The 13013-nt window shown below is 34.7% G+C and overlaps 1 protein-coding gene across 12 annotated transcripts in view; it reads left to right on the top strand.

Annotated features, from left to right (window-relative positions):
* LOC132795059 (uncharacterized) overlaps nt 1-13013 on the top strand; it is a 202433-nt gene that overhangs the window by 64470 nt on the left and 124950 nt on the right. For 8 of the 12 annotated variants that reach the window (XR_009633410.1, XR_009633412.1, XR_009633411.1 and 5 more), the window contains one exon: nt 5953-5983. The exons of the other annotated variants lie outside the window; for them this stretch is intronic. Coding sequence is in view for 3 of the 8 variants with exons in the window: in XM_060805478.1 (XP_060661461.1) it covers nt 5953-5983 (31 nt within the window). In the remaining 5 variants the exon portion in view is untranslated. Of the gene's footprint in view, nt 1-5952; nt 5984-13013 lie in introns of those variants that run through there. 12 annotated transcript variants of the gene reach the window in all.

Here is a 13013-nt window from a genome sequence, read left to right on the forward strand (position 1 = left end):
GCTCTCCCCCTTCCCCCTCCCTCCCTCTCCGCCCCTTAAGTGCCTTGCTTATTACGCGCTCTAGACATTCAAGTTGCTCGCTCGCTCACTCACTTGACTCGTAAGCACTCACACACACACACACAGAGCGTACAAGTTCTAATGAAATTTGTCAATAAAAATTCGCAGAATTTCGTACAACAACAGAAGCAGCAGCGCAAAAACCCATAAAAAGCGAGTAAACAGCAGCGGCAAAGGCAACAAAATGAATTGTAAACAAGCGAACGCCTTTGTTGTTGCTTTGTCGAATCAAATTTACTTTTTTACCGTTTTCAGCGAAAGGAAGATACAAACACGAATACAGCGACAACAGAAACGCAAATTAAACGCAAATAAATACTTATATGAATTTATATAGTATACGCAAAAAAAAAATGTATGAGCAACAAAAGTGGGACAGGAATAGAACATGATTGTATTAATATTTTATTTCGATTTAAACACAAAACAAAAAAACATTTTTTTAAGTAAAAATTTACAAATTTTATATTTGACAAATTTGCAAATTTTTATAATTTTGAAAAATATTTCTAAGACACAAATAAATACTATATTGACTATAGTAATAAAGTAAGAATAAAGTATGAGAAAAAATAAATGATTTTTGAACAGAAATAAATATTATGTAAGATAAAATATGAGCAAGCAACAAAAGTGGGACAGGAATAGAACATGATTTTATTATTATTTTAAAAACAAAAAAAAAAAAACATTTTTAAAGTAAAAATTTACAAATTTTATAAATCAAATAGAAAAACGATATATACTAAAGTAATAAAGTAAGAATAAAGTATGAGGAATAGCAAATGATTTTAATTATTTTAACTTCGCTGATACACAAAATTTCAGAAAATTACTTCTCATTTTATTAAGACGTTATTTTTAAGAAACGGAAACAGTAAATTATTTATAACAATAATAATTATTTTAAAATTTTGTATTTTGCCACATTTTTAAGAATTACGAAATTAAGAAAATTTCTAAATAGAAATAAGTATTATATAGAATAAAGTATAAGCAAGAAATGTGGGATAGGAATAGAACATGATTTTATTATTATTATTATTTTCTTAATTTGCAAATTTGCTGAGAAAAGTTTTTATGCTTTATAAAGTGATTATTGTAGCAGATATACATAGATTATTATTATTAATAATATTATATTGAAATAACGAATGCAATTCGATGAGACAGAGTCAAGGCCTTCAGAATAAATTATAGAAGATTTTGTTATATTTATTTTTTTTTTTTTTTTATAAATTTCTCAAATTTCAGAAATTTATAAATTTTTGATAATTTCTGCAAAATCATTATTACGTCATGAAACTGTTTTTTTTATGGAATATTTTTCGTTCATAATGTTTAAAATAAATTCGATGCTCAATTTCATTTATTTTTTCCATTTTTTTTTATTGCTTACGCTTAGCAATAAAAATGAATTGATTTATTGCAACTTTTATGTGCCAAGAATAGAATAGAATTCGTGAGAAACAAAAGCAGATAAATGCATCTTTATTAATTTCGAATGAGAAATGAATGAATTGAATGACTTGAATGTATTCACAAGCCCGCCCACACATAATGTTTATCGTAGCGCATAATTTGCTGTGCAAACGTCAGCAAATTGGCCAAAAAAAAAATCAAAGATAAATACTTGTATGCATATATGAGTTGCGTTCCGAGTCCAGTTTTCGAGTTCATTGCGATTCAGTCTTGACTGCGAGTTGAGTTGATTCGAGTATGTGGACCACTCAGTCATTGTCATTGTCAAAGAATTTTATTTTTGGCTTATTTACTTTAGGATATGCACGCAAAAAAACTGGTTAAACGTGAGAAATGTAGGCGTCTCCACATGCCTTTCTCTCTGTTCTCCCCCTTCCCCTTCTCTCTCTCTCTTACTCTTTCTCTGATGAGTAACTCAAGTAGCCAAGGGGAAGGAGGGGAGGAAGGCCACCAAAGATGATGCTGTCTGTTGAAAACAATGCAATTCGCTGTTCAATCTCTAATTCAAAACTGTGTCATGAAATGCCTATTTAATGCCCACACTCACACACACTCTCACACACACACAGCTGCACGAAGACATGATTAAGCCTTTTGTCTCCATGGAGATTGCTCTAAAGCTTACCCTACGCTTGAGAGTAAAGTGAAGTCGCTTCAGAGTTTAAAGCGGCAGCATGTCAATAGAATATTTTCGTTTTTATAAATAAATTTATTTTTATATTCATAACTAACTGCCTTATTTTGGTATTTAATTTTAGTAAGTTTTAAGTTAAAATTATTTGGTAATTAGCTTGGAGTCTCTCTATATATAAATTAGAATTGTTATTTTCTTTTATTTTTTGATAATTATTGAAAAATTATTAATCTAAATCGATTCTTGGCACATGCAATAATTACTACAGATCAGTCGAATTTATATAGCTGACAATCTGATATATTTTAAATATAGTACATTATCATTATATCAAATATAGCTTTCGATATATTTTAGTATTTTTGCGGTATATCAATAATTGATAGCGAAGAAGAAGAAGCGATTGCAGTATATTTTCGGTATATTTATAGAATATGGTTTTATTAAAAATCGATAGCAAATATATTAGCACTCGGTATATTTTAGTATTTGCGGTATATCTTAGGTATATATTTAGAATTTGATTTTATTAAAAATGGGCATCGGGTAATTTTATTTTGGTATTTTTGCGGTATATTTGTAGAATACGGTTTTATCAGTACAAGCCCTCGGTGCATTTTAGTATTATTGCAGTATATTTTCGGTATATTTATAGAATATGGTTTTATTAAAAATGGATAGCAAATATATTAGCACTCGGCATATTTTAGTTTTAAGCGGTATATTTTAGCTATGTGTTTATATAGTATTCGATTTTATTAAAAATAGGTATCGGGTATTTTTATTTTAGTATTTTTGGGGTATATTTTTGGTATATTTGTAGAATATTTTTCTCAAATATATCAGCACTCGGTATATTTTAGTATTAGCGGTATATTTTAGGTATATATAGAATTTGATTGTATTAAAAATAGGTATCGGGTATTTTTATTTTAGTATTTTTGGGGTATATTTTTGTAGAATATTTTATCAAATATATTAGCACTCGGTATATTTTAGTATTTGCGGTATACTTTAGCTATATGTATATATAGCATTCGATTTTATTAAAAATGGGTATCGGGTATTTTTATTTTAGTATTTTTGGGGTTTATTTTTGGTATATTTGTAGCAATATTTTATTAAAAATGCGACTTAGCTTTCTTACTTATTGTGTATAATTTAGAACCAATATCTCACTCAATTTGGCTTGAAATTGTTTTGAATATTTGGTTAATATAAATTGCGTACAATATAAGACAGTTAATTGTTGCACTTGCATGCTAAACATCGAGTATATACAATATAGAGTATATAAACGTTGGTGGTATTCATGAAGGCGCATTCGTTGCATTTTCTTGAGATTAATTATTTATGCATTTAACGCGATGAAAACATTAAAAATGCAATGCAATGCAACCGAAAAGGGTGTGTCCGGGCTAGAGAGAGAGACGGGCTGGTGTGATCTGTTTAAGGGAGGTAGGGGAAAGAGTAAAGCGGGGGGGTGATAAAGGGGGAGGCAAGTGGTTGCTGCTTGCGACTCCCACGACATTGGCTTTGGTGTGGTGTGAATAGCGCAATGAATGCATCAAAAGCTGCCACAACAACAGCGACAAGTGTCGAGAGTGTGTGTGTGTCTATGTGTGTGTGTGTGTGTGTGTGTGTGTGTGGTGTTCATGATGAACTCATGGAATAATTATCCTATGAATGAGCAGTTTGCATGATCATTGCCAAAGCTTCCGCTTTTGTTTTTGCGCTCAAGTGAATTTAGCTTGTTCTTCTCATTGTTGTTGTTGTTGTTGCTGCTTTTTGATTGTTGTTGTTGCTGCTTGTTGCTTGTTGTGGTTGCTGTTGGTTGCTTCTTTGCAATTACGCTATGAAAATGCTGCATTTAAAAGGCATTTTCTTATGTCATAGCCAAGTTGTTCGAGAGACTCTTAGTTAGTCAGAATATTCCAACTAATTCAACTCGACACTCAAAATACTGAATGTAATTCAACGCTTAAGTATACCCTGTGTTTTTGTTGGGAGGTTTGATTTTTAGTTGTTCTTATGACATTTTAAACATTGATATCAATTTGTACTTGAATGCATTTCTATTTAACTTTATTTGTTTGATATATTTCCAAATTACTTGATTAGTATTTATTATTTTTCTTAGTTTATTTTCTTTAATATTCCAAATGTTCTATTTTGGTATAGACAAAAATAAATATAGTATATATTTATGATTTCTGAGAATTTGATTTCAATCCTACTGCGATCGAGTGTTAGTTGCTTTATTGCAAATACATTTTGACCTCTATGGTATATTTCGAATTTCATCGATACACCAAATATAATGTGCGCTAGTATTTCTACGGTATTTTATTTGGTAAATCTGCTATACATCATCGGTATTTTCGGTATATTTAAAGAATAATGGCGCGCTATTTTGCTTTTACTCATAATGAATAGCAGGTATCTCACAGTCGAGCATACTTTAGCTTCTTTGTTTGTTAAAATTTGATTTTGACAGCTCTTTTTAAATATATTTATGATTATAATTTGTTTATATATTCGATTCATTCGAATTATTTAATATGATTAAATACCATAATTAATTTGTTGTACTTAGAATTTAAAATAGATTTTTTTATCAAGTCTGTTAGTCACCTGTAATTCTATGTTGTATTGTTACAACTGAACAACTTTACAGGGAATAACTTAATTCTTTTTAGACAGTCAGCTGGAAGGGAGAAGGGAGATAGAGAAGAGTTAGGGCCTAAAATACTGTAGATATTTTCTCAGGGCCTCGTCAACAATGTTTGTGTTTGTGTTTGGCTCTTATGAATTCCGCTCAGCTGTTTTGTTGTTTTGCAGAATTTGGAATTTGAAAATGCAGAAGGAAAAGGGGGACAGAGTTGAGAGCTCTCCAACTTCTCTAAGTGATGCGCATATAAATGTCGAGCAGACAGCACTTGGCCCTCAGCCAGGTTAGCCAAGTTATAGCCAAGTTAGCAGCAGCTAACTTGTTGCATTCCTCTCCAATAAAACTATGCAAAATTATGTGTAGCATTTCAAGTGTTCAGTGTTCAGTGTGTTGTGTGTTTGTCTCTCCCATTATTTGTTGTATTTTTATATATGTTATGTTGAAAATCCAAAAGAAAAACCCAAAACAAGACGCAGGGCATTCGACTTTGACTTTGACTTTAGATTTGGATTTAGTTTTGGTTTTGGCCACGCTGATGATGGAATGCATCTCTCTCTCTCTCTCTCTCTCTCTCTCTCTCTTTCTCGCTGTATCTCTTTCTCTTTCTTCTTATGCGATGAAAAAGTATTATTTATGCAATTATTATTCTTGCATGCAAAATTTTCCAATAACTTGCATTGCCAAGCAGCTGACAAAAGCAAAACTAATCATAAATGCCAAGAGAATATCTTTTTGCCACAGAATTGCATAAGTTAAGGTCCTTATTCGTGTCGAAATTCCACATTCCAACAACTCAGCTCAGAGACTGCAGGTGCAAGAGAACTTCTCTAAAGAACTCTTTTAGAAATTGTAATCCAAGAAAATGCTAAATTATGTTGTTAGACGGCATTGCAGTTTATTTTTAATGGTTGCAAAATTCTTTCAACAAATTAATCACAGACTTTTAACAATGGACATTTTTAGTTATTCAACTTGGGTTTTAAGGCAAATATTTTGCTTTACTATAAAATATTGTATCTGAGATCTTAATTTACGTAGAAGTTAAGGCTTAAGTATTCCATAAGTTCAAATTTTATAGTTAAAATTTAAATTCTTTTCATTGCAGTCGGTAAAGAAAGTAAAGGAAAATATTGTGGGTAAGTCACATATTAAATAATTTTTATACATACATATATATAGTATTTATATATCAAGAAAATTTGAAAGCTTAGAACTCTATATAGTCATTAATTGATCTATTTATAGTCATAATATTTGAATTGCTTTGCAGTTTAATAGCAGCAAAAGTTGTCATATAAAATAGATTTTAATGCAACTTAGAAATCAAAATTTTAGATTATTATTCTTCTAAAATATTTTCTTAATATCAAATACTATTTAAAGCATTCGAAGTGGCATTGAAATAATGATTTAAATATTGAATATGGGTTAATGAATTTTAGTTAAACTGTGATGTAATTTGATTATAACAGAGTTTTTATTGATATAACACAAAGTACATAAAGAAGTAGCATTCAGTTGTCTTTTGCGTTGTGGCCCAGAACTTAAGAAGAGACTATAACTTCAAAAAGGATTATATTGATACTTATTGTCGATGTGCAGATGAACACTAGTAGGGTTGCCAGATGCATGTCCAACAAGTAAGAAAGTTACAGTCGAGTGTGCTCGACTGTGAGATACCAGCTACCCATTTTTAATAAAGGCAAAATATTACGGTATTATTTTTAAAATATACCGAAAATACTAAAAAATACTAAAAATATACCAAATGTTTGGTATATCGATATAGTACACCATTCAAAATATACCATAGACATTGCAATATACCAGATTGTCGGCCAAAGCAACTAAGACCCCCAGTAAGTATGCGTTTTTGCCCATACAAAAGTATTTCTTAAATAACTTCGACAATTTTTATCTGATCGCAACCAAATTTTCAGGAATCATAACTACTATAGTAATTATTGTATATACCAAAATTCGCAACTCTAGCTTTAAAATTACGCTTGTTATTCAATTTTTTTGATTTGCGGGGGCGGAAGTGGGCGTGGCAAAAATTTGAAACTAACTTGATCTGCGTGCAAACATAACAAATGCTGTCATTTCTCTAGCTCTATCTCTTATAGTCTCTGAGATCTAGGTGTTCATACGGACAGACGGACAGACAGACAGACTGACAGACGGACAGATGGACATGGCTAGATCTTCTCGGCTGTTGACGCTGTTACATACATTTCCTGCCGGCACAAAGTTATAATACCCTTCTACCCTATGGGTAGCGGGTATAATAAAGATTGTGTTTTTTTTATGCAATTTCTTCCACTTTTCGTTTTTGTTGCGTTTCGTTTTCTTGTGCCAATTTTCGCATTTATTTTTGATTGCTCGTGGCCCACTGTGCTGCAGTCTGTGTTGAGTGTGTGTAAATCTTTTGAATCATGCCAAAACCTTTTAATTGCTTTTACGCCTCGATTTGTCTTTTTAGTTCCCCTTTTGGCCCCGCCTCCCCTTCACAGCTCCTCTCTCCGCTTTGATCGAGCCAAGCTCAATGAATCAGTGGACAGTTTTGCAATCTGCGAATACAAGTATATAAAAAACGAGCTTAATGCAGTCTGGCTGTCTGGGGACAAATATCGTTGTGTTGCCCCGAAAATCTGAAACCAAATTCGTCCCCCTCCTCCCCCTCTCTCCATCCCTCTCTCTCACACTCTTGACCGTTGTTCAAAATCGCAGCGCATTGCGCATAAATTTCATAAAGCTGTTGGCGAAGCGAAACAAAGAAGAACGTTTGTCATATGATTAATGAACAGTCGCAGTTTCCCCCCCGCCCCCTCGCCACACTTCCCCTCTTTACGCCTGGCTGCTGCTCTCTTTGTGTGAGTGTTTTTCCCCCCCTCTTGGAACGTTTTGTCTTGGCTTAATAATGAGGGCGTCCCTCTGCGGCCTTTGCGACTGACCGCAAAGTGTGGCAGGATCACGAATCCCAAGCATCGATTCTCTTCTTGATTCTCGATTCTTGATTCTCTTATTACTCAATTGTGCGCAATTAATTTGCGGTCACAACGGGAATATTTGACAACGGGAACGAGTTCAGCGTTTGCTTATTAGAGACTACGAAAGAGAAAGAGAGATAGAAGAGATCATCTACATATTCCACATCATCATCATCGTCATCGTCATCGTTTTTGGTTTTGTCATCGTCATCGAAATCATTTGTTGTCTTGGGCGTTGTCACAATTTGTCGAAAGTTGCGAACGCTCAACGCGCAGTTCAATGAATTTCTTTGAGCATTTTTGTTGCCTGACCTTGAAAATGATTTCATTTGTTGCTTTCTTTGCTTCATTTACGCTGCGCTGTGCTGTGCTGCGTGCTTTGCTTTGCTTTGCTTGCTTCGTGATGCATTTGTTGTTGTTGTTGTACTTGTTGCTGCTGCCGTTTTGATCGGCAGCTGTTATGAAGAAAAACAAGTAAGAAAGCTACTCTCGAGTGTACTCGACTGTGAGATATCCGCTACCCATTTTGAATAAAAGCAATATATTTTGCGGTATTATTCTCAAAATATACCAAATATACTGCAAAAATACTAAAAATATACCAAATGGTATATTTGGTATATCGATATAGTACACCATTCAAAATATACCATAGACGGCACAATGTACCAGATTGTCGGCCAAAGCAACTCAGACCCATAGTAAGTAGGCGTTTTTGCCCATACAAAAGTATTTCTTTAATAACTTCCACAATTTTCTTCTGATCGCAACAAATTTTTCAGGAATCATAACTACTATAGTAATTATTGTATATACCAAAATTCGTAACTCTAGCTTTAAAATTACACTTGTTATTCGATTTTTTTGATTTTCGGGGGCGGAAGTGGGCGTGGCAAAAATTTGAAACAAACTTGATCTGCGTGCAAACATAACAAATGCTGTCGAAAAAAAATTATAGCTCTATCTCTTATAGTCTCTGAGATCCAGTGTTTCATACGGACGGACGGACAGACGGACAGACACACAGACGGACAGACGGACATGGCTATATCGTCTCGGCTGTTGACGCTGATCAAGAATATATATACTTTATAGGGTCGGAGATGCCTCCTTCTACCTGTTACATACATTTCCTGCCGGCACAAAGTTATAATACCCTTCTACCCTATGGGTAGCGGGTATAAAAACAAGTAAAAAAACTACAGTCGAGTGTACTCGACTGTGAGATATCCGCTACCCATTTTGAATAAAAGCAATATATTTTGCGGTATTCTCAAAATATACCAAATATACTGCAAAAATACTAAAAATATAACAAAAGGTATATATGTTGTATTTAAAATATACCATAGACGGCACAATATACCAGATTGTCAGCCAAAGCAACTAACTAACTAAGCAACTACATAGTATTTCTTTAATAACTTCGACAATTTTTATTTGATCGTAACCAAATTTTTAGGAATCATAACTGCTATAGTTATTACTGTATATACCAAAATTCGTAACTCTAGCTTTAAAACTACGCTTGTTATTCGATTTTTTTTGATATGCAGGGGCGGAGGGGGCGTGGCAAAAATTTGAAACAAACTTGATCTGCGTGCAAACATAACAAATGCTGTCGAAAAAATGTATAGCTCTATCTCTTATAGTTTCTGAGATCTAGGTGTTCATACGGACAGACGGACAGACAGACAGACACACGGATGGACAGACGGACAGACGGACATGGCTAGATCGTCTCGGCTGTTGACGCTGATCAAGAATATATATACTTTATAGGGTCGGAGATGCCTCCTTCTACCTGTTACATACATTTCCTATCGGCACAAAGTTATAATACCCTTCTACCCTATGGGTAGCGGGTATAAAAATGTACCAAAATGTACGTGCGCTTCATTTGGCAACTTTGAGTGTATCAGCTCATCATTGTGTTCACTTAAAAGATACTCTAACCTAACCGATTTGTATCACTACAATGCAACATGCTTCATTTAAATGATTTTTGGTTTGTTTTTTCTTATATGAAAAGTATGCGACAAGCAGAAGGAGGCATCTCTCTTGATCAGCCGAGACGATAAGGACTTGTCTGTCTGTCCGTCTGTCTGTATGAACATGAAAATCTCAAAGACTATAAGAGATAGAGATATAATTTGTGCTTCGCCCGATTAATCTGATATATCAAAGTATACCAAATATAGCCTTCGGTATATTTTAGTATATTTTAAGAATAATACCGCACTGATTAGGCATTGGCTGCTTTCACTCGACTGTCTTAAAATAAGTATAGTTCCATTTGAATTTCACTTCAAGGCTTAACTTCTAACATGCTTGCAAGTGACTTTATCTATCCTGAGTTGCTTTTATTTTTTCGATAAAGTTACTCATTGTCACCAAAATATAAAAAACTTGTAATTTTGTTAAATTTATTATTATTTCTTTTAATAAATTTGCTACGCTTCACACATTGATTATTTGTGTCATCATATTGAGTTGTATTTGTCTTCAGTTTAGTTCATTTCAGTCTTCGTTTTCTTCTTCAAAGTTTTTCATTTTACAGAGCATTTTAGCGTCGACTCGTGTCTTGATTTTACAGCTGCACTCGTTGCGTTTATAATTTGCAGGACCAAACGCAAACCAAAGAAAAAAAAACAAAGTAAACCCCAAAATGCAACTGCTGCACAAAAATTGTAACAATCAGCGCAGTGGAAGAACAACAAGTAAAAAAGCAAAGAATACAGCATTGAAAATTGGCTAAATGCCCGGGCAATGAAATGTGCAACAGAATTCACAAATTTGCTGGCGCACAGCTGCCACCAGGTTGCACCTTGCAACCAAAAGTTAAAAGGGGTTTATTCGCTTCTTTTTTTGGGATTCGGGTTTGGTTTCAAAGTGCAGAGAGTACGCCCCACAAACAATCACTTACAAGCTGCTAAATTGCATAATCACCGAATGGAATCAGTTGGCTGCACATTTTCGGGTCCTGCTGCCTCGTAATTGTTGCCATTATTTGCTCAAGGAATGACACACGCACACAAACATGTGCACACACAAACTTTTTGCTGCAGTCTTTGGAGCAGCTGCAACGATAAGAAATCATAAAGCACAAGGCGTCACAAAATCCCAAAAAAATGTTTGTACTGAGTATTCTTCTTTTTCTTTTTGTGGTCTCTTTGATCACCTCTTCATTAACTGCTGCTGCTGCCTTTACTTCAAACTTTGGCTTTGGCTGCATTTTCAGCCTTGCTTTACTTTTTGCAGCAGCCTCCCCAGCTGCTCCCTCAATTACACTTCACTCTGGAGCCTCCCTAACTCAACCTCAGCCTCTTCTCCCGTTGCGTAGCTCTTTTTTTTGTCTGCCACCTACTGACTGTCTCCCTTCCCTTTTCCGCTGCTTTGTCCTCACACTTACGCAACCTCCCCAGCTGCTCCCTCAATTACACTTTACTCTGTAGCCAAAGTCAACCTCAGCCTCTTCTTCCTTTGCGTAGCTCGTTGTTTTCTTCCACCTACTGACTGTTTCCCTTCCCTTTTCTGCTGCCTTGTCCACACACTTGTGCAGCCTCCCCAGCTGCTCCCTCAATTACACTTTACTCTGGAGCCTCCCTAACTTAACCTCAACCTCAGCCTCTTCTCCCGTTGCGTAGCTCTTTTTTTTGTTTGCCACCTACTGACCGCTTCCCTTCCCTTTTCTGCTGCCTTGTCCACACACTTACGCAGCCTCCCCAGCTGCTCCCTCAATTACACTTTACTCTGTAGCCTCCCTAACTCAACCTCAGCCTCTTCTCCTGTTGCGTAGCTCGCTTTCTTCTTCCACCTACTGACCACTTCCTTTCCCTTTTCCGCTGCCTTGTCCACACACTGGCGCGCAATTTGCAAAGCAAACAAAAGCCAAATCGTTGTCTTCTTCAAATGAAATGCAATCAAAATGCCTCCAAAAACACACACACGCACAGCTAGTTCCCTTCTCAGTCATTCGTTGTCTCAATCCCTTCGCCCCCCTCTCTGTCTCCTTTGCGATATCTTTTGATTGTGAATTTGTGGATTTTGTGTGATGTTGTTGTTGTTGCTGTTGTTGTTTTTCGCGCGTTCCTCATTTAATTTATTTGCACACTGACCAATGCCACACCCCATTAGTCGGCTTTATGGACAGTGAGAGATTGCTAGAGGGGGAAAAGACTGATTGAGTGGAGTGGGAAGAGTGGGGAGTGGAGGGGAGTGAGGTGGGTGCACATTAAGTGCATCTGTGTGTGTGTTTATTATTATTTGTTTTCGCTGCTCGCAGCCTCGATAAGCAGTTGGCCAACAAACTGCAGTCTTTTATTAAATTTATGTGCGGCAGCCGTGCGCACTAAATTAGCTTCCATATACCCTGGAAAAATGTCCAACAGGTATCTCAAACACAGGAACTAGAGATGCTTTGTGGGGAATCAAAAAAGCGACTAATCCATGAAGCAACAACTGTGCTCGAAGTAACAAGATTCCATTTAAATAAAGCTTTTTTTTTCAGCATATTTCGGACATTTTTTGATGACTGATTTACCAAAAGTTTTCCATCTAAATATTCCCTGTAAATCAAAAATATTGTACTATAAAATAGTAGAAATGTATTTAAAAACATATCTCTATGAACACCTGAATCCCAAGGACTATACGAAATAGAGATACACTTGCTATATTTGCAAGCAGATCAAGTTTGTTTAACTCTAAATTATTTATGATTTCTGAAAACTTGGTTACGATAATATAAAAATTGTGGACGTTGTGTAAGAAATACTTTCCTACTTACTACGATCCTTAATTGCTTTGGCTGGCAACTTAACTATGGTATGGTATATTTTAAAAGCAATATAGGACATATAGCGATTGGTATATTTTTAGTATTATTACGGTAATTACTACAGTCCTTAATTGAGTTGAGATTCTGGTATATTTTTCATTCTTTTAATATGTTAGTACATCAATATACCAAATATATATTTTAAAAGCAATATACCAAATATAGCGATTGGTATATTTTTAGTATTATTACGGTAATTACTACAGTCCTTAATTGAGCTGAGATTCTGGTATATTTTTCACTATATGGTATTCTTTTAATATGTTAGTACATCAATATACCAAATATATATTTTAAAAGCAATATACCAAATATAGCGATTGGTATATTTTTAGT

This window comes from Drosophila nasuta, chromosome X (genome assembly GCF_023558535.2).
Source record: "Drosophila nasuta strain 15112-1781.00 chromosome X, ASM2355853v1, whole genome shotgun sequence".
NCBI classification, from domain to species: domain Eukaryota; kingdom Metazoa; phylum Arthropoda; class Insecta; order Diptera; family Drosophilidae; genus Drosophila; species Drosophila nasuta.